The sequence below is a fragment of the Sander vitreus genome, chromosome 4 (genome assembly GCF_031162955.1).
Source record: "Sander vitreus isolate 19-12246 chromosome 4, sanVit1, whole genome shotgun sequence".
Classification (NCBI taxonomy): domain Eukaryota; kingdom Metazoa; phylum Chordata; class Actinopteri; order Perciformes; family Percidae; genus Sander; species Sander vitreus.
This window is the reverse complement of record NC_135858.1, coordinates 2,733,605-2,757,160: the sequence shown is the minus strand read 5'-3', so window position 1 is coordinate 2,757,160 and position 23,556 is coordinate 2,733,605. Positions and strand designations below refer to the sequence as shown.

Here is a 23,556-nt window from a genome sequence, read left to right as displayed (position 1 = left end):
AATATGCCTTTATAATCAAAACTGCACCCGTAAAAATATATACTATGTTTATTTAGCACATGATATATCACATTTGGCATAAGACCACAATACAAAGGACTGGCCATATCTGTGGAGATGATTTCACAGACATTTTCACAGCATGTCACATTGAATATAGCTCTTGTGATTTATGAGTAATAACGATATTATCTTCACTGAATATAAAATTGAGTAATTTAGAATGTCTGTCCCTTTATCAACTGACACAGAGCATTGTTTTTTATTCTGACAGGTGTGGATTAATGGGATCAATGAAGCCTGTTGGGGATATTAGCTTATTTTATTTTTTTTACAGCTGCTGTTTGTTTTTGGCCCCTCAGTCCCCAATTCAATCTCTTCTGTATTTTAGTGAGTAACATATTCTCTGCCATTTTCTACCTTTTACATGATTTTTTTTCTTCTTTTTGTCTTGCTGATAGTGGATACACCACAAGGTTTGTTAAGTGCATTTAAGTTGGAAAGTCCTTGACTTGACTGAAGGCCACGATTGCAGTCATAAAATGACTACAGAATGAGACCATGCCGGCTATTGTGGGACAATCAGTATTGTCATTACGAATGGTGCACTGTTGCATTTAGGCAATGAACACACAGTCAATTCATTTTTTTTTTTTTTTTACCAAAAATTGATGAGGTTACTGCAAGCATAGTGGGCTATTTGTCACCAAAATATTGAAAAGACAGATAAGATTAGCTGTGTCCTCAAACGAGCTGAGTAATTACTGTACTACTGAATGATTGGGAATCAACTAACACATGCCAGAAATAAATACAAGGAGAAAAGATGAGCTGCTGTATAGTTTTAAATATAAATCCTCTTTTGGAGGGATGTTGGTTAATGGCTAAAAGGCATTTCTGAGCAAAACTAAGCATCTCTCTCTGAGAGTTGTAGTCACAATGATTACAATTTAAAATATTGAATATTTTGTGTGATTTTTTAGCCAGCCAAGCTCTGATCATCAGAGCATCAATGGCTGAATCTACGGGTATCTTTAGAAGCTTGTTATTATATCACCCTCATGATTTATGTAGATTTCAGAGGTGGTACCTTTACATGTGTTATCTTAGCCCCATACTATTGTAGATTTAGCATGATGTTTGAATGCTCCTGGAGATTGGAAGCATACTCTGATGCTGTAAGGTGTGCATGGAGATATTTTCTTGAATTAGATTGCCTATTGAGCAGTTCTTTGAATTATGCATTACCCTGTGCATGTTATCCTATACAGCTCTGCATAGATCTGTCACTACTTTCACAACACAATGTGGAAGCTTCATGTTGCTTAAAAGTTTCTGTAGTTTGGAGACAAAATTACTGGTTGTGATCGCCATTGTGGAGGAAGTATACACAAAAGACCTTTGTTCTACCACTGATTGTATTTAAATGCAATATAAGGTTTTACAGAATTGTCCAATATCAGTGGTTAGCTTAGAAGTTTTGACCTGATGGAGATGATAAATAAGAATTCAGAATCACAATATCAGGGAACTGAAACGTAAACCGCAAATTTCAAAGAAATCCTGTCATTGGATGTGAAGAAAGCTTCTTAAGGATCAAAGAGTTTGTAAATAGGATATTTTGACCTAACGATGGTGCTATATAAAGGGTCAAGAAGATCGTTAGTAATTATTATCCAGAGGCCACAAATATCTATACTAAATTCAAAAGAATGTGGACAACTGTATGGTAGTTACAGTATTCAACGTATTCTCATGAACGGGTTTGTATGTTTGTATGATATCATACAAAAGTTATGCATACTAAAACATATGATATACAAAAACTAGGAGACCGCCGGCTGGTCACGTGACTTCGGCTCGGAGCTACTAGCAGTTGCTAGTTGTTTAAGCCGCTACAGAGCTTTGTGATGCTGGCTACAGACCTCCGCCACAGCTCGTCGTATCAGCGGCAGTTGATAGCAGATGATAGCAGATGTGTTTAGCCACTACAGAGCTCTGCGACACCGGCAACGGTGCTCCGCATGGTGCTCTGTCAGGTCAGCGATAGCTGGTGGTTCAGTTACCCGAGAATAGATGACTGTGTGCCTGGTACAGAGCACCGCGAGCTGCTGGTAGTTATGGGAGATTGCGGTTTAGATTAGGCAAGAAAAAGTGAGCATTATGCGACGACGAAAGTTAAGTTTAGGCATTGAAACGACTAGTTAAGTTTAGGTAAAAGATCGTAGTTTGGATTAAAACACTCCCAAGGAACACGCATTTCCTGGGTGAAAGTCTTTTGTTTTCCCTGGGAAGTGAACACCACTCCCTGGCTTGAAAGTCCTGTGTATTAACGCCATAGACTGTAAAAAGTTAACGCCCACCCATCACCCACTATTACCCCGACCTCCTCCCTACGCGGCCAGCCGCGTTCTTATACAACAGTCAATGTGATGCGCACAGCAAAAACTAAACATGGAAATCATATAAATTACAGTGCTTATCTTTTCGTAGCTTTTCGTATGGTTCATGAGAACACAGAGTAGGGAGAACTGTTTATGTGCAATGTGAATTGGAATTATTCTTATTAATATAATTTTATCAAAAGTAATTTAAATTTTTTTAGTCTAATGAAAAATCCTATTGAGTTGCATCATGGGAAATGTAGGATCCAAAGATTTTAGAGTTTGATTTAAGACTAAAAGCCAGGATATCTCGTCCTAGACCGGTGCGCGATCACGGAAGGCTTGTATCATGTGAACATACAGACAGTGTTGTTGTCATTACTTAAAATTCCTCATGGGGGCGACAGAAACTACACACTATAGCTTTAAAGACGTCATGTCAAAATAAATGTTAGATCTTTTCTACATTTGATTCTCCCTTATAAAATGTATTGCAAACGTGCAACGATTACATTTCTTACACTGCATACTTGTACATTATAACAATATTATACTGCATATAGTTTGCTTTAAAAGAAGACAAATTGACTCATATATAAATACATATAGTTTTTAAAACATGCAAAAAGTATGAATGGTATAACCAAAAAGAAATTGAAATGAAATAATAATAGGCTAAATATTATTCCTATTATAATTATAATTATTATTATTATTATTAGTAGTAGTATTAGTAGTAGTAGTAGTAGTAGTAGTAGTAGTATTGTTATTAAAGAGTAGTAAATTAATCCAGTATTGACTTAAAAAATTATGACCTGAAGTATATCATTAATGAAATGAGCAGCTCATTGATTTGATTAATCATCCATGTAATAATTTAGTCCATCTGTTATGACTTAATTTATAGTCATTTGAGTTCCCCCAGTAAACACATGGACACTTAAAATGGGTCCGGTTCAGTAATAAATGAGGAGAGGTTCTCAAAATGGATTAAATGAATCATCTTTAATACCGACTGTGGAGCTCTGCAGATTTTATTTTATTTTCCCGAGGAACACTCAATAAATGTCACAAATACAGCTGTCCAACTGTGACCGCCGTCCTCCTGTCACAGCTCAGATTTAATTACTAGTGAACTTCCTGGTCAAAAAAGGCTTCATGAAGCCATATCCTGCACCACTTGGACATGGAAACTCAATAAGGAAGGGAAGGGCAAAGTAAGACTTTACTTCCTGATAATATATTAATCATCCGGCCTTGACTCCCACACTTTTAGACTATGATTTAGCTGTACTGTTGAAGGCTCTAGGGCTCATAGCATACATGTCGTGAGACCAGCTGTCACTTCTCATGTTCTAGTGTAGATTGAGACCTACGGTCCTATCTTGCACCCGACGCAGCGCAGCGCAAAGCCCGACGCAAAGCCCGACGCAAGTGTCTTTGCCAGTTCAACACCGACGCAGTTGTCAATTTCCCGTCCAGCGCCCACGTGGTTTAAATAGCAAATGCACCTGCGCCCATATAATGATATATAATGATATTCCCCACAGTCACATTACGTGCCCTTGTCTACTATTCTCTTCTATTGAAGCTCGTATGATGGACACAATGTCTTTCTTTTTTATTATCTCAGAACAATTATTTTTCCTTCTCTGACTTTCTTTTTCTCTTTTCTTTGTCATAATGTATTAATCTTCCCTCCCACAAACTTACAGATGTATCTTCCCTCTCACACATTTACACATATTACTCACCCCAATCACCACCAATGAAGAGGAGGAGCACCTTAATTGTTTCACCAAGACAGCCCCAGAACAAATACAATCTTAGTTCAATTATGAAATATTTTCTCTCACACAAATCCCCTATGAAGCTACCCCAAGTACTGTACTATCAGTTTCACACACGAATGGCCACTCACTGTGAAGGAAAGCATGACATTATTTTGGTTAGTATTTCTTGTTCTTTGTCTTCTTCTACTTTTGTCTTTCTTTTTCTAGATTTCAGATTGGCAAAATATCTAAGATCTCTGTTTACTTTCAACTGGATACAACTGTCAATGCAAAAAAAGGCTAATTAATATACATAAATAGAACAGACTAATATCAAATAGCAGTAAATCTGGCTGATTCTGGACCCCTCGACTTTAAAGAATAAGAACAATTAAGCTATGACAAAGACAAAGTAGTGATTAAGTCATTCATTTTAATTTTTTTAAAGCACCATCGATACTTTCTAAAGCCATGCACAAGACGCACACTGTGTTAACGGTGCCTTAATGGAGTAACTGAGACTTCTGTTGTGTCATTTACAACAAAGAGCTCTAACCACATGAAACCAGCTGATTACACCTCTGCATGGACACATTATCCTAACATCTCTGGGCAATTAAATAAAAAAATGAGCAAATAAAAGCAGGTTGACAGAAGTGAATGAGGGCATTTTTCTAGACAATTGTTCACCATAAATCAGGCTCTATATCCTATTACCACCTAAATAGCCATTGAAGACACGTCTCACTTCAAATCATTCTTCTCAGGGCCGTGGCGTAGTGACAGGCATTTCAAATTGATATGTTTTGTCTGCTTGTGTTTTTTTGCCCTTGTAAACATTTAAAGCAGCATCAACCTGTTTCTGCCACCGACTAATTGGCTTCTTCTTTTTTGTTCAAACTGTGTAAGTTTAAAGTCAGCTGTGTTCTCTTTCCTGTTGTCCTACAGTGAGCAGTGTCCTGCAGAGTCCTGTCTTCACCAAGCAGCCTGGCAGCATCGTGTATCCTGTGGAGACCGTGGAGAAGAACAGGGAGGTGGTGTTCAGCTGTGAAGCCCAGGGAAGCCCACCACCCATGTACCGGTGAGTGTAGTCTCGCATTGCCAGACCTTCCTCCACAGCGCTGTGGAGGAGGAGGGTCTGGCTAGTATACATAGCATTCCGGGATGGGAGAAAAACGTGCTCTGGTTTATTGGCATTTCTTTAAACCAATCACAATCGTCTTGGGCGGCGATACGTGCCGGACGGACCCCGGTGCCGCTGCAAAATAGCCTCGGGAAGGAACTTGTTTTGGCGGAACGTGTACATTTAAAGGTTATGTTAGTCGTTCAACAGAAACCTCAGATTGGACAGATAGTCTGTCTGAGGAGCAGTTAACCATAGTCCTCATAAATCGACTGGAGTTTAAAATTTCAACACAAAGAAAGCATAAGGTAACAAAAAGAAGGACATAAGGCGGAATTTCCGACAAATCCGTGGAGCGTCGTGTATATAGACTATACTACGGTATATATATAGGTGAGTGTGACTGCAGGTCGTCATCTGTCGCCCTCTGTCCTCCCCATCAATGCAGCTTGCTTTTATACGGCTGACAATGTCAACATCCTTCATTTTTAGACAACCTATCACTGGCAAATGTCTCAATCTTGTCCTAAACAATCCCTCTTCTCATGTTGGCAGCTCTGAGTATACCAATAAAAGGGAACAGTTGGAAGACTCATCGTTGGAAAGCATGTTCATGTTATTTCCAACTCAACCAATAAGTGATGCTTTATACTGAAACACTGATAAATCCCCTTGTGTGGGTACAGACTCAGCCACATCCATTAACCCCTGGCATTCCATAGAGTGCAGTAATAGAAGAAGTGTTCAGATGCTTTTCTTTAGTAGAAGTTATACTACTCTGATGTGTTAAAGTATAGACAGTAGGTTACTTAAAGTGCCCATATTATGAAAAAAAATCACTTTTTGTGTCTCTGGTGCTATGCACAAGCTGCACAATCTGTAGCTAAAACAGAGAGCTCAACACACAGGGTGAAAAGAGGAGCTGTAGAAATGTGCAGTACAACAAAAATATGGTGTTTTATGAAAATTAAACCACATAAACCTATTCTGGTACAACCTCTAAATACAATGAGCTGAAAATGAGCATAATATGAGCACTTTAAATATTGTAACTGTTCGAAGTAAAGCAAGTTCTAACTTAAAGCAACATTGCAATATTATTATTATTATCTTAAAATAACAGCTTTAAAGTCATTTGATGCTACACTGAGAATTGTGCCTCTTTCATTCTCACTTGAGAGAAGTGCGTAACGCTTTATAGCAATAACACTGAATTCAGAATCAGAATCAGCTTTATTGGCCAGGTTTGCGTAAACAAACAAGGAATTTGACTCCGGTTAATCTTTGCTCTCAAAGTACAACACTTAACATGTAAAGAATAAAAAGAGAAAGGACAGTAAGAATAATACGGTTAAGTATACAGTATAACAATACAATAGAATTTACAAATTTACAAAAAATATACAATAACATCATATTTCACGGAGAAAATGTTTTTGGGTTTTCCCTCTGATGCCCTCTGATGCTCTGCCTCCACTGTCGTTGATGTACGGAGTTTCCTGATGGACAGAAAGCTTTACTTGTTGCTAAATTTAGGCCATCAGCTAGTTAGCTTGGTGTCAGCCGTGCTGCCAGGACTGGTTCTGGGAGCGTCGAGTACCGGGGGAATGTTGGCGTCTACACATCTAGCACAGGCTACTTGGACCACTGGGAGGAGGTTTTCAGGCCCAGCGGCGCCAGTTTCGTGCCAGAACCAGGCAAGCGGGCAAAAGAACCGGGTTCAGCAGCCGCAACGGACATCATGGCAGTTGCAAAGAAGACCGAAAAAGATGTTGACGGAGGAAGCTAAGAAGAAAAAACAGGAGAGAGGGACCGAGCCAGAGTAAATCTCTTAGTTTAATCCATACACAACACTTTGTTCTAAAACTGGAAAACTGGAACGTTTCTCATCTGACAAAGCCTGCCCCACTGACCAGGACTTTGAGGACTCCAAAAATGTTTGGAGCTTCTACTTTCAAATGTGCTTCACTTCATTGTACTCTTAAACAGTAATAAAGCAGAAAAAATGTTTGTATCCTGTAATATCGCGCTGGGTATTGTCGTCGTGTCTTCAGACCCCTATTCATTCTGAATGGTATTTTCAAGGATTTGTCAAGTCTTGGCTCTGTTGTTTCTAGCTTTAGAAAAGACTTGTTCATCCTTGCAAGTCAAGCCTGAGCTGATCAGGATCATAGGAACGTGTTATATGAAATCTATTTTGTGGGGGATTTTCCCTTTCAACCCCCTGCTGGAAACATCTTGTCTATCTGTAGCCTAAGCTTTGCATGCACCCAGCTCATACATCATTTTTTTCTGCTGCAAAGTTCAAAGAGCAGCTGTTTTTTCCCTCTTTATTTCCCCCTTACATGGATCATTGGTCTATTGAAAGACTGTTGTTTTGCAGCATCTCTGGCAAGTAAAAGCTTAAATCCATCATGTTTGCTCACTGAAATTGCTGGGGTGAGATTTGGAAAGATTGGTACATTTAATACTTCGGATTGAGCCAGTTTAGAGGATGACCTAATCAGCTGTTTCCTGTCAAGGTTGCATTGCGGTCCTGTCAGAGCAGCTGCAGCCTTCTAAAGATGTGTTTCAACAGGAGGACAACACGAAAATCATGTTCAAAGTTCATTAACTGCAGATAGGGATGGGTATTGAGAACCGGTGATGAACTGATACCAGTTCCCGAGTGGTCAGTACTGAAATGTTGAGCTTCTGGACAAATGATACTGCTATTTTTTTATGTAACACTGCTGCTTGCCCGCTGGGTCTAAGCATCTGCAAATGTTTTTTTCAACTAACATTGTTAGGCTATACAACAAGTATCTAACTCCTCTGAGGAATAACTCAGTGTGTGTGTGTATAATGTAAGAGGGGTAGAGAGAGAGAAAAATGAGACAGAGCATGTGTGTGACGCTGAGTTAAGTTAGCAGTTAGCTGTGAACGTAGCTGTGTGTGTGTGTATGTGTGTTTGTATGTGTGTGTGTGTGTGTGTGTGTGTGTGTGTGTGTGTGTGTGTGTGTGTGTGTGTGTGTGTGTGTGTGTGTGTGTGAGAGAAGGCCAGTGCATATTAAGCTGTACGGTTATAGCTATGAATGTAGCCGTGCAGCATCTTTAGCAAAAGATACTACACCTTCAATGTGGAGACTTCAAAATAAAAGTACAGTAAAGAGAAGCCTTTTTACAACGGCTAATATTGTTACAAAATTACAAAACAGTTCTAAAATATTTATTAAAACCGCTATAAACCTGTGATGTTTTTTTGCTCTTCATATTTATTTTGTTGTGTACTTTTATTTTGATGTCTCTGCGGAGGAGTAACATCCTTTGGAGGCTGGTCATGTGTCCAGCTCTCATTAGATAAGTGATAAAGATTCAGCCTTCTTGTAGTGTATAGGCAGAATAATTTTTTGTTACACATTCTGTAAATCAAAAAATACTAAACGAGGATTTACAGCTAATAATGTGTCCCTCAACATTAGGTATTTTCAAACAGACCACACAAGAAAATTCTACATACAATACAATAACTACATAAGTGAATGCAATTATTAAATGTATTAATTAGTTTTAGAGCAGTTCACAAATGTTTCATCTCACAATAATTGATGAACCAGATTATCCATCTAATATCTGCTAAAAGAAGGGAAAGAGGCCAAGTTCTTCACTCAGGTCTGGGTGACTTGTGGCTTTGAGGCTGTAGATGCATTTTGTCTCTCATCGCTTGAGGCGTTTAACTCTGTGAAGTCACTGCCATGCTGGGCCACCCAGATGGTTGCAGGCCATTGGATAAGCAGGGTTCCCAGTGTAAATAGCATAGAGGTGTTCAGATACCTTGTCCCTTAGTCTTCATTCAGTTTGATCTATATAAAAACAGCTGCAGGGGAATCATGCCTGTAGACAACATGGGTGGTAGTCTGGTTGACACCGGACCATTCTCAGTTGTAACTGAGAGTGGGTCTGGGCAAGGTTCATTCACAGCTCATTTCCAAATGGGCGTCACCAACGGACGCCACTCAAATGCCTCTGGGCACAATTGGATAATAATAATAATAATTAATAATTTATACTTTATTAATCCCGCAAGGGGAAATTACAATGTTTTCACTCTGTTGTTATTACACACATTACACACAGGCCTGAATTACACACACATGCTCAGTACCTATACATGCACTAATGGAGAGATGTCAGAGTGAGGGAGCTGCCCATGGAAAGGCGCCCCGAGCAGTTGGGGGTTCGGTGCCTTGGCAGTGCCCAGGAGGTGAACTGGCACCTCTCCAGCTACCAGTCCACCACCATACTTTGGTCCGTATGGGGACTTGAATCAGCAACCCTCCAGTTCCCAACCTAACTCCCTACTGACTGAGCTACTGCCACACCCCACAGTTCTTCAACCAATCAGACCAACGATCCGGGTGACCTAGCAAAGAAAGCAGCATCAACGGGTTGCTGCGCTTCGGTGGCCGTCATGTTGAATGTAAACAAAAAGCTGCTTGCCCTCGCTGCGCTATCGTCATCGTGTAAAGCCCGCCTCAACGGTTGTGATTGGTGCCTCGATTTGGAAAAATTGGAAATGGGCTTTAATGGGCTCTTGGCAAGACTGACTTGCAGAGCAAATCTCAAATATGCCAGAAGTTCGTCAGGGTTTTCCCAGGCTACATGGGTGGTGTTTCAGATCACAAAACGTATAGTTGTCCTGTGAAGAACATCCTCAAAAACATTGTCTTTTTAAACACATTTCTGCTGGCTCAGAAGACACAAGGGAACATTTTCCTTGGGAACTATTGTGGCAAAATGGTAAATGGTGCCTAGAATAGATTTTTGTATGCCCCACCCCGCCTAATGGACTAGGGCATATTTCTTTTCTCTTTAAAGTACTTTTTTCTGTATCAGGCTTAAGAAAAGGAACAGACCGCCTAACATTCACTGCCTCATAAGCCAGATGGTGTGGTATTATGCCACTGTGTACACGGCGTGTTGTTACATGATTGCATAAAGCATGTGCCTAACAAATGGAACTGCTGTTGTGGCCTCCTTGCCAGCATAAATCATTGTTAATGGAATTATTAAATAATCTAGTTTATGTGTTTAATGTAATCTGTTGCTCCATACTTCCCACGGAGGATGATACGTGTGACAGTCACTGGACTCACAGTTCCCCTCATGCTGCTTTCTATAACTGTTCCCAAACTGGTCTAAATTTTTCTGTGTAAAATGTGCTTGCGTTTCACACACATTTGACTACCTGTCACTTAATGGGTTTAAAGTTGTTTAATTGGCTAAAAGCAACAAGAGATGTCATATGGCATTTCATTTAGCAGCACAGAACACTGGCAGCTCTGGATGGGCAATTATTTTTAACTACCACTATGTTCAACTACCACACGCATTCACAATATAGTACATTAAGGGATTGACAATATCTTCCTTCAACTGGGTAAATGTCTTATCCCTTTCAAGATGGGACATGATTACTCACTCAGATACATCAACACATGTTCCAGGCTCAATTAGCTATCCAGTTTAATGTTTTAGAAAGAAAGGATAAAAGCGTTGAATTGAAAACTGTCAGAGAAAGTCTTTTGTGACATTTGGTTTCAAGCTGTCGCACGATTACACCATTTCAATTTGGATACAATGCCGAGTCTCTCCGAGCAATTATGACTGTGAAAAAGGCTGCTTTCATATTTGATGGGATTACTTTTTTAGTCACAATCTCAGCCTGATACAGATGTTTGGAGTGTCATTCTCCTCTCTACCCTGCCCGCTCTGCTTTTTTTATTCGAGTCAAAGGTGTTGCTTGGCTGTAAAATATTTATGTTGATTTTTGTTTGTTCCACCTCAGCTGCAAATGAATCGCTGCTGTAGTCCTGTGAGACCGCGGCCACCACCCCCCTCAGGCTCTTCTCTATTGTGTGTAGTAATAAGGCTCTTGAGAGCATGCACTTACTTATGACTGAACTGAAGAAGGGCCATGAAAGAACATTGTGCAACACACTTTGTCTATTAAAAGAAAAAAGTCTGTAGAGGCGCTTTGTGAGTGCTGCAATGCCCAGCCCACAAATATGTTGCTGTCTGTGGGACATTTCAGTGCGGGTAGGCGGGTAAGCAACACAGTCTGACATTGTTTTTCATGTAATCAGCTCCTACTTGTGTATTATATGACGATCTTGTACTGACTCCAGTGGCCACAGTGCCGCACACAGTTGATTTTCTGCAACAAAATAAGCAAATGAGTGTATTCTATAGAGGATATTATACTATAAAAGATTAAAAATAGCAATCAAATGCCAAAATGATAACGCAACACCACTCATTGTTTGCTCAAAAAGGTTCTTATGCCTCAGAGCCACCAAAATGGCACAACATGGAGAGTTACTGTTGTGCAGTGCACAAAAACAGCTTTGCACAACTTCTGTCTACTGTACTAAAGGGCTTTAGCAAAGCCTCTTTTTTTCACATCAAAGCTGCTTTCTTTTCCAAATGCAACAATACACAGTTTTTTTTTCCCAACTGAACCTAAAATCTTTTAGAGAAAATGATAAAATCAAAGCAAAAGGAAATGTAGAACTTCTCCTCGAAAAAATAATCGACCACAAAATCCCCTTGGCTCCTAATCAAATCTGCATTGTCCATTTTCTAATAAGGTATACAATGTTCCTTTCATGTGTGTTTCTCTGTGCATAGCCATTTCTTGCTTTGATGGTTATACATCATTGATAACAAATAACAGCATCTGAGCTTTTTTTTTGGACCCTGGCTGAAGTACAGTAAGTCATGGCTTTAAACAATTATTTTTTTAAAGACAGATTTTCCTCCCACCTGTGTTTTTCTAATAAGATGCATCTGTGTGGAGAGTTTGAAGAATCTGTTGCCATTTTAAGTGAAATACACTGTACCCATTGTTGATCGGCCGTAACGCCAATGATTATCGTGTGGACTAGTCTAGAATGCACAAGTGTGAAGGCAAGGTTGCAGGCATTTGTTTAAATTGTTGCACCATAATGATTAGGCAGCATTTGTATGCAGTTTGACTGGGGTCTGGCAAGATGGATGGCCTGCAATGCTATCTATTCTCAGTGAGTCAAGTCCTTGGCACCATAGTGGTTCACTGCTGCTTAGATTAACACAAAACCAGAGGGCATGATTTCTGGGCCCTCTCCACCGTTCATTTCCTTCCTGTTAAAAAACGAAAAATCTAAATCCAATGTACAAGTCACGTTCCTCTTCTTGTCGTCTGGAATGCTTCCATCGCCTCAGTCTACACTGAACATTGTTTAACTTGTTAATTTACATGTTAATTTCCTCCATTTATTTGTTTTTAGGTGGAAACTGAATGACACGGAAATCAGCCCCAAATCTGGATCTCACTACAGCCTTTCTGGAGGCAACCTCAGAATCAGCCATCTGAACAAAGACCAAGATGCTGGAACTTATCAGTGCCTCGCCTCCAACTCTTTTGGGACCATCGTCAGCCGAGAGGCCAGTCTAACCTTTGCATGTGAGTCTCTTTTTTTCCCCCATCTCTCTCTGGGCACATTTTTGTGGCTTCTGAGCTTCCACTGAAAAAGTGGTGCAGCGGAAAAAAGACACGGTGGTAGCGCTTTAGGATAACATGTTGGATTCTGCTTGATAACATGACAAACATGGAAACATCTCTCTGGGGAACTATTAATTCCCTCAGTGTGCTGGCGAGTTTACTCTAAGTCATCATTGCAGATCAAACACAAAGCTACAAACTTCCAATTGAAGTGAAGTGAAGTGAAACTCAAAGCAAGGCTTCTTTATGTTAAATAATACAACTGCCACTAGTGCTGCTCTCCACTATTAAATAACCAGTGGTAGAAGTATCTTTAACTTAAAGTTTCTTTAACTTAAAGTTTTGATCAATATTTTTATAAACAATATATCGAATGAGGGGTCGTTCGTCCTTATGAACCTACAGAGAATTATCACGTGAAGCTCCCCTCAGGCTTTATGGAGTTTTACAATGACTTTCAACACATTGTTTATCTGTCCGGCCCACAACTTTACTGTTTTGCTTCACTCCCACCGCTCTCATAGCATTGTTCACGACCACAGCAGGCAGCTGTTTTCAGAGAAAAAGCTATAAAAACTCACTGTACGCTACCTTCTCAGCATCAAACAGCAGACAGACACAGAGGCTAGCTGGTGAACAAAGTGGAGCATTTAGCAGCTAAAAAGACATTTCCCTCAGGAGTTGGTGGAGTCCAAAAAAGAGCTAAAATGACCTATATTGAGGTAGGCTTTAAATGAATGCTAATGTTGCTCCATATTCATGCAGGATGAGTAAACTATAACCGTTTGCTAAAATGTTTACTCTATCAGCTTTATATGGTAAAAATATGCCAATGTTGTGTTTTCAGGTTATTTTGCCCCCCCAACTTTCCAGTAAGTCCAGCTTTAAAGAGAAATACAGAAGTATTTATAGCTAAATATAAACATTTAAAGTAAAAATATTCTTTATGCAGAATCGCCCCTTTTTGTGTACTACATTTGTATACATTTGTATAGCCTTATAGTTAACATAGTTCCAAATGAATCTAATTGTAACTACTTCCTATACTGTTGGGTTGTTTAATCGATAACAGCGCATGCTTGTGTGTAAAATTTCCATGTGAAATAATGACTAATAAATGAATGTAATCTGTACCTTTAGCTGTCAACTAAATGTAGTTGAATCAACAGTACAATTTGTTGGTTTAAAATATATAGGAGTTATAAATTAAAATAAAAAGGACATATTGAAGTAAAGTACAGGTATCTTAAAATTGTACCTTCCACCACTGCACATTTAGTGTGTATTCATTTCATTTATAAATCAAGTAACAACTTTGGTAGACGCTTCTTAAACAGTATCCCATGCAAAATCAGCACTATCAGTTTTGCAGATTAATGTGTTTTAATGACTTTATTTTACCGATTTGTGGCCGTCATGCTGATAGACAGATCTTGATGAGTGTAACTGACAGCCTCTGGACTTCATATTCCTAAAGCAGGAGGAAGTCAATAAGTGGCTACTGTATGTGCCAGTTATCGGACAGCCATAAATGATGACATTAACAGCAAGCGAGTAATCACTTGCTCAGATTAGATTCAGAGGTTTTGCGTTTGGGGACAAGGCCACCAATATGTCATTTGTTTGGTCTCCTGGACAAGTGAGAAGTCAATCCACATTCTGATTCTGCTGGTGGATTTCCTCTATGATAGGATGACAGTTCCATCAATTGTATGGCTCTGACCTTACCAGCCTTCAGTTGTTGTCACGGAGTCAGGGCATGCATGTATGACCGAATGTCATCAATCTTCTTTATTACTCTTGATATTGCTTAATTAACTCCACAGCATGATTGAATGGTGAAGGTTCAAGTGATTAATTTAAAGGGCAACTGGTATTACTGGAGAGTGTCATGTAATCCTTTATAGGATTTTAAGCAAACCAAAGTACAGTACATGAGTTTTTCTGCTGCTGGGAGGCAGGCACAGATATTCCACTCCTGTAGCGCAGACTACCAGTCAAATACAAACTTTGCACTCTTTAGATGCAAGTGGCTTTTCAGCACCATCCTATTTCCCCGCGAGTAAAGACTGTGACCTTTAATTAGTTCTAAGCTAAATTTGGTTTCGACAGACTTTGGGCCTACTGACACCTCTAATAAGCTCAGTGGTAGCTGCCAGAGCCAAAAAGAGAGTATTTATTTGGAACTATGAATGTATTTATATTTGCTACACCTAAAAGTTCAAAAGTCAAGATTTAAAAATCATACCTGTATAATTGATATATTTCCTATTGAAACAGGATGGGGCATAATGCAGAGAGAGAGCGTCTGAGAGTATACCGTCAAGAAAATTAGAGCATTAAAAAACTTGTATTGAAGGGGTGGGATTGTGGTCAGTTGATAGCATGTCTCCGTCTGTGGTCTTGCAGCTGTCAAAGTGGACATGACCCAACAAATTGTCGAGGTTTAACACATCTGTCACGACCGGCCGAGTGACGAGGCAGGAAAAGCAAAAGTTCTGGACCCAAAATGCACACGACAGGGAAGATGCAGGCGAAGAATTTATTAAAACAGAATACAATCCAGGCTTACGTGAGTCTTAAAGAATCCAATCAAAGTAGCAATTACCAAAATAATTCCTGGACCCCACAATGGCAACAAAAAGGTCCAACACAAGGGGAACGTATACCCCGTTTACACATACATGGTTATTTTGAAAAACGTAGACATTTCCCTTCGTTTGTGCCCTTCGTTTACACGCAAATGGAGAATTTGCCTCTGAAAACGATTCTTTCTAAAAACTCCGGCCAGAGTGGCGATTTTGGAAAACTTTGTTTGCACGTTTGCATGTAAACTGAGAAAAGTGGAGGTTTCATCTTTGTTCAAAAGAGAAAGAGGAAGTGATTCGTTGCTGTTGTTGCTATTTTCAGGATTCTAATTGGCTAACGTGGGCTTGAGCTTCTCGTTACACTGCCACCTACAGGTTTGGCATGCTCTTGACGGCATATATACACGGGTTCGTGTAAACAGGTGTGCACGATGTTATTTCTGAAAACAGAGAGGGTGAAATGTCCGTTTAAAACAAAGAAAACAAGAACAAGAACTAGCAGGTACACTCTGACAACGACAGCGACACAACAAGGACTGAACAGAACAGGGGAGGCAAACGAGCAGGGAGGGAGCAAACAGGTGAAAAGCATTAGGGACAAATCAGATTGAAACAGGATACAAAGCTAAACCAAGACACATGAAACCAAACACTACAACATAATACAGGAAGTAAACATACAAGATGAGTACAGGAAAAAGTAGAACAAATAACAAGGAAACAGGAGTGAATCAAAACACAGAGCAAGAGTTAACAAAATAAAACAGGAAACATGACAACTGGAACCCTAAACCCTAACAATATCTGAGCTTTTTTTTGACAATAAATGAAGGCAAACGTATCCTAATCATCCTGCATTACATTTGCTAATACTATTTTACTATTTAATTAATCAAATCATGTTTTTTATTGAGGCTACATGTGCTAATCCAGATATCTAACTCTGATTTTACATGAATGAATGTAATGCACCCAAAGAAATTGAGAAATGTTAAAAAGGCTTTAGCCAATTTACCCACGGTAAATCATCAGATTTAACTCCAGCGTTGATTTGAATTTTCCAGGCTTCATAGTCATTTGTTGCCTTGATAATTTACTGTCTGTGCATGCAAAAGACAAGTGTTTCAAACTATGTTAAGAGCATGTTTTTTCAGGCAAAATCAACAAAGAAGTTAAAAAAGGATTTGCCTGTACAGAGGTTTAGTGATCCCAAACTGAAACAAACTTCTAGTTTCTCACAAAAAAATAAATACATATTATTGAAATTAAAAATGGGTCTTAAATTGATAATGAAATCCTGATAGTGAGTAATTGGGAGCAGGAGTTCCTGTTTCAGTAGAGCATTGTTATCCAGTGAACATGCTCTGCTTTCTAATTTACTCATTTAGCTCTGAGTGTGAGGGATTTCTGCCTTCTTTATTTAATTAAATAGGCATCAGTGGTGTCTTAATCTTGTTCCTGAGTTATCTTTCTAAAACGTATTACTGGTGTTGTTGAAGTCACAATGCATTTTCAGAGCACAATAATGGTTATCAGTTTAGACCTGCATGTGGGTCTTAAAGTGCTCATGTTATGCTTTTTGGCTTTTTCCCTTTCCTTTATTGTGTTATATATCTTTTTTGTGCATGTAATATGTTTGCAAAGTGAAAAAGCCCAAAGTCCACCCCAAAGGGACTTACCATCTCCAACAGAAAACACTGTTCACAAACTGCTCCAAACAGCTCTATTGTAGTCCAGCCTTTACTTCCGTGACGAACGTGGTCACTTTGGAACACACGTTATAATGCTCGCCTAGCTGCTAGCGTAGCACGCCCTCATACTCTGCTTCTGACTGGCTAGTAGTTCTTACCTAGCTACTGAGCATGTGCGACTCCCAACAAAGATGGAACAGAAGTGAGATGCCTCACACTGTAGCTAAAACAGAGAGCTCAACACACAGGGTGAAAAGAGGAGCTGCAGCAATGTGCAGTACAACAAAAATATGGTGTTTTCTGAAAATTAAACCATGTAAACCTGTTCTGATATAACCTCAAAATACAATTATGAACCTGAAAATCAGCAGAATATGAGCACTTTAACTTAAAGGACCAGTGTGTAGGATTTAGGGGGATCTATTGGCAGAAAGGGAATAATAAATATATATATATATATATATATATATATATATATATATATATATATATATATATATATATATATATATATATATATATATATATATATATATATATCACATGTCTAATATCTTTCTAATACAGTTCTCTTGTGTTGTTCTTTCACATAACTATAATTTCTTTGAGGGACAGACACGAGGGTGTCACTGGTATATTCTCTACTTTGGGAAGGGGCCCTTTGGTGAAAATAAATTGATAACCTCTGTTTTAAATCATACATTTCCAAATAAATTTGAATTCAAAGTTGTTTTGTTTTTTGTTTTTGATATGATAATATGAATCTGTTCACTTTATATGACTTTAATATTCACAGTCTTGCTAAAACCCAACTGAAAACCCCACAGGGTGAATTTATATTTGCTAAACTGTGTGCAAGTGCTCTGCTTCCTGAACTTACACATAATATATTCTGCAGTCAAGCGTAAACACACTGTGCAATTGAACTCAGTTCTTCTGCAAAATGACATTCCTCGGTTAACACTTGTTAGTCTACATGCTCCACGACGCCTTCAAGGTTATTCTTTGAAACTGGCGGGACTACAAAATACTTCAGCGTGCCTCTCCGTGTCACAAACTTTTGATGGATGATGCTACTCCTCGCAAGGGTTGTGGCTGTCTACGCCCTGAGGCAAGGATAACTGATGGGCCGTAGGTGCTTCCACTCAATACTCGCTGCCCTTGACATTAGTATGTCTATTGATTCTATATCAGTGATTATGTAAAAGATGTACACCTATAATTCATACTGATGAATAGGTTGTATATTGAATATCGGAATTACAACGTTGGTCGCGATCAGAGGGCTGTGCTTCGAATGCAATTATGAGTTTATTCAGTGTTGAAGTTTCCACCATGCAATTACATGACCAGGGATGTCGAGAAGGGACAGCTCTCAAGAAACGTTCTTGGATACATATCGTTTTTTGCATGGGGGTTCATATTCACTTAGCCTACATACAGTATACAGCTTCTCCTCAGTGTCAGACACGCTCATACTGTATTTTGCTAAGCATATAGGGGTAAGAATGTCACCAGAGCAAGCTTTAAAGCCTTGAGGGGAAACACAAATACCTCATTTAAATGCAAATAAATCCTCTAGACTCCCCTCAGCTGTTGTGATAATGTGGAGTGAGTATATTGACTTAGTACATGCCTCATTAAAGGCGTGTACTCCGGCTTTTACTTTTTATCTGCAGTACACTATCAATATATCACTGTTAGCAGGACCTGCTGTAAGGTGGCATAACATACTTAGGATTTACTGTTTACCTCTTTTTAAGACACGTAACCAGGGTCCAAAATGAACTTTTTTGTCCACCAGCCAAATGGCTGGTGGATGTTCAAATCTGACCAGCCACTCAATAATTACCATTGTTTTTTTGGCTGGTGAATGAAGCAAATGTACCAGCCACTAGGGATGGGGGAAAAAATTGATACAGCATAGTATCGCGATATTTTCTGTGGCAATACTGTATCAATACACAAACGGCAATTATCAATCTATTATTATATATTATTATACATGTGTTGGTCAGTTTGTCTGCTTGACAATTCCATTTTGCAGCAATAAAATTGAAGTGAGATAAACAAACAGAGAAATGTATCTTTTTAGATTTTTTAACAGACGTTGAAAAAGGGCCTCCTTTGGGGAAATAATTTGAAATTGGGAAAAATTTGAAGTTGGAAAAAAGGTAATAACTTGCAATATATCGCAGAATATTGCAAAATGTTTAAAATCGCTATAATATTGTGTCGTGACATAAGTATTGTGATAATATCATATTGTGAGGCCTCTGGTGATTCCCACCCCTACCAGCCACTTGCATATTTTACCAGCATTTGGCTAGTAGCTGGTGCTAATTTTGGACCCTGTACATTACCATCCAGACCTACAAATAATAACCCTAACCCTAACTGTTTCATGACAGACTGAGATTTTGTCAAAGTACAGATGTGAATGTGAATAAGGCTCAGCTGTGTAGCCACAATCCACTTGAAGACAAAGAGCATCCTTAAGGAGTCGCAGGTTGTAATGAATCTCATGGTCACGGTTGGACAGGCTTGTTGAAGTATGATAAGTTGTGCTGGCATTTGGAAAGCTCATATGTCTGGGATGTGATCATCAGCCTAATCTGGATCATTGTTTGTAATGCAAGCCCAGGTTTGCAATAATGAATGCTAATGGGTCTAGATGGGGCATCGCGTTTACTTGTTCTGAGGCGATTAATCACTGTTAGCCGCTCCCCTTTTGACAATGACACTGAAGCTTCTATGTAAGATGCAGAAAATGTTTTTAATAAAAATTTGAAAGGAGCTATATTCCCTGCTGTCCCTTTATGTGGACATTGTAATGGATATGTTATTTGAGATGTCCCTTGGCAAACTGTGTGCCTTAATGCTTTCTTTTGAACTCAAAGTGAACATGTGCACAGCTGTGTGCGGTGTGCTCTGAAAAGCATGCCTTTGGTGAAGCCCCCCCCCCCACAATGTCCGCCCTGCATCTGAAGGCATCGGCCATAGCATATTATAAATGATGTTTTCGCCGCTCTCCTCGAGCCCTTTTCACAACAATGCTTCTTTTGCTCTTTTTTCCGCTGTTGAGAGTGGATGGAAGAGGAGGTGGGGGTGAGTGTTGGATTGTACCAGTATTGCAGCATGCTTTCAGCATGGGCCAGGCCACGTCTATGGATCTGGATTTGGACAATCAGTGGCTTTAGTGAAGTAGACATCGCCACTTCACAAATCACAACAGCTTTGATCTCTGCCAAAATAATGCCAAAAGGACTGTTTTTGGGAATCCATTCAGTACCTTAGATGTCTCTTACTCTTGTTCACTTTGTTCTATGGGCTTGTATTTTGGGGAGGCTTGGGTGCTTTTATCTAACCTTCTATCATGCCTTCAGATGAAAGTAAGTGGTGGAGCTACTCAAAAAAAAGCTTCTGTTGCCATTTTGGAGTGGCCAGATTGTTTTGACAAGACTCAAAAAAAAAATATTTTGTCAATTCAAGTCATGTTTGGATAGGAAAAGACTGTCTTTCTATTTGTAGCCTCTTACTTGGACTGTCAAGAGTAGAAACGGACTGATATAATTTATGTAACTAAAGGTGCAGAGGTGAAAGAAGAAGTAGAGCAGATATTTTAGCTCCAAACTCTCATCAGTGATCTCTGATGAGCAACACCAACCAGAGAAAAAGCCAACTGACAACAGGGAAGTCAATTAGCCTTGCTACATTACTCTCCTTTGAGTGACAGTCAAGAGATAGCCAGACAGCCAGCGTTCCTTTAAAAAGCTAGAAAAAAGTAGCAATTTGTAAAATATGACTAGCTATAAAAAAATAATTATTTTAGCGCGTTGGCCAGATTGAACACAATCATAAACCTGCAAGAAAGCACCTTAAATTCAGATCTTCAGACATCTTTGCTCTCTCTTTACTTTTTATGCACTTTTATGAGTTGGTCACCACCCTGCCAGTGCCGGGCGACTTTTTCACAGCCCCGAAAATATAATTTGGAGGGACAGTGATTTGCAGAGTAAAAATGACTGTTGACAGGGAATTTGTCATCCTATCTATGCGCTGTGCTCAGATGCTCACTTATTCTGATGTGGAGATGGCGTGTTGTTTTTCCAGTAAGGAGCAGGGACAAACAAATTCATAAATCAAATGAGTGGATTTACATGTTATGAGCAGTTTAATCCTGCACTTCTTTTCCCACTTTGACGGTGTGTAAATAATTCACACTTGAGATACCGAACACAAAGAACAGATCTCCTGCTGTACAAGTAGATATAGTGAAGGCATTATGACAGCGTAAACCTATTTATTTTTCACTTTGGAGCCTTTGAATGGCAAATTATGGACATGGCCAGGATGAAAAATGTGGAAAGAGTGGAAAGTTGTATAAATCTGCTTAATGCAGAAACAATAAACCAACAAGAGGGCTTTCACACATGCTATCTAGATTCTGGTGTCAGATAGCAAACTGAAATACAAAGGATAGTAGACCGATTTTTGAAAGGAAAGAAAAGAAAAACAGGTGATGCTTATCAAGCAAACACATCAGTCAAAACTCTCAAGAAAATATGATGCAGTCTGTTCACTTTCAATGCAACAGAAAGGCCTTGAGTCATTTATGTCTAAAAACGTAAGAAAGAAAAAACATATTTTGTTTTACAAACTTCCCCACCATTAGAGTGATATTAAACTTAGATTTGAGAACCTGGTCAAATTGGTGCCATATACTCACCTGCTGGGGAAGCTGTCTTAGCTGCTACCTCTCTCTCACTTTCTTTATTTCTTAAAGTTTGGAGTAGTCCCGTGCAATTAATTGAATTTCAATCGTGATTACGATTTTGACTCCTAACGATCACTTAAACAGAGAAATCGAGAAAAACGATTATTTTGCACATTACGTTTTGCAAGTAAACTCTTATTTTGTCTCGTAATATGTCTATTTTATTCACAAAATAACTGTACATTGCGCAATGTGCAGTGTTGTGCCTGAATGCGTTCATATTTTGGGCGAACGTGAACTGAACGTACTGTATTACTGCCTGATGAACGTTACTGTGAACTCGTTCATTCTGGTGTCTGTGAACGGCACGCTCTCTCAGTTTAACTCCTTTAAATAGGGTGCCAGATTGAGCCAAAGCGTGAGAAAACCCTGCTAAAACACACCGTAAACAGGCCTTAATATGTAGCGGAAAAACCACCCAATCTGGCAACACCAGTCACCAGTGTTGCACTGCCTCATGCGTCATCAAAACAAAAAGCAGCATGGAGACGACAGCAGACCTCCGATACTATGGAGGACACTGTGCTTGCAGCCATTTTGTAGCCCAACCCTGTGATCTGTTGGCTTGCACCTGAAGATAAAATCTTCAAAGTCACTGCCAGTCTCTGACTGACGTCAATAGGCAGACGGTGTGTGCTCTGATGGTGTATTAAAGGTTTTAAACGACGTACAAGATCGTCAAATCGACCTTTCGACATCCGAAAATTCTTGAAGTGCATTTCTTCGTCCAAGTCCCTCAGCGCTCGAACAACCGTAACAAATTCGCCCATCGTTGACTTCTCTTCGTTCACTGGTCGCACATACCAACTTCGCCGACGTCTTCTTTTCCTTCTGCGATTTAACATTTGCAATAAAATCATTTGTTGATCAATGTCGATCCTCTCCAGCTCCAACAACACTCTCGCTCTTTCGCTCACCATTTCCGGAAATGAAAAAAGCGGAAACAAAACAAACTATCAAAGATTTTCGCGATTGATCCTCCGGAAACCACACACCCTCTAGCGTCCTGGCGGTGAAATGCACCGCGTTTGCAAAGAAACACCTTCAACCCCGACGCAGAACTCCGAAAGGGTCACGACGCCGTAGGAGCGACGCAGTAGCTACGGCGTGGAGTTGACGCACACCTGTAAAATGGCCTTTAAGTGATGAAGCAGCAAGGAGGCGTCGTATGATCATTTAAAGGAGTTTTATGACATGGTCGGTGAGGATGGTTCTATATGGGCTGTGGCAATAATTTAGAAAAATAATAGCTCGCAGCAACGTAGAAAAAAGACAAACCGAAAAAAAGAACTATGAGCTAATTCATTTTTGGAACTTAGTTCAAAATTTTGAAGTATGAACTATGAACTGAACTAGTTCATTTTAAAATTTGTGAACTGAACTTTGAACTAGTTCATGTGGAAAGTGAACTTTCCCAACACTGGCGATGTGGTTGTACGTACATTAGTAGCCGACATTACATTATGTCTTCCTTCCATTTAGCACGAACATTTTATTCTTTCTCAGTCCGTGTTTGAGTTGGCCTACTATTTTCTTTTCCTTTGTCCCCCTGTACCTTTGTAAAGCGTCCTTGGGTTTCATGAAATGCACTATATTAATCTAAGTTATTATTACGTAGGTTGCTACAACAAACTCATAACGCTTTGACTCATGACACAGTGACAGTGATACCAGGTTTTTTCTATCTCAGCAAAACATT

The 23,556-nt window shown here is 39.4% G+C and overlaps 1 protein-coding gene across 2 annotated transcripts in view; it reads left to right on the top strand.

Annotated features, from left to right (window-relative positions):
* Positions 1 to 23,556, top strand: part of cntn4 (contactin 4) — a 163,069-nt gene that overhangs the window by 47,763 nt on the left and 91,750 nt on the right. For both annotated transcript variants that reach the window (XM_078247710.1, XM_078247709.1), the window contains exons 3-4: positions 5,105 to 5,237; positions 12,587 to 12,762. In XM_078247710.1, coding sequence (XP_078103836.1) covers positions 5,105 to 5,237; positions 12,587 to 12,762 — 309 coding nt within the window. The remainder of the gene's footprint in view (positions 1 to 5,104; positions 5,238 to 12,586; positions 12,763 to 23,556) is intronic.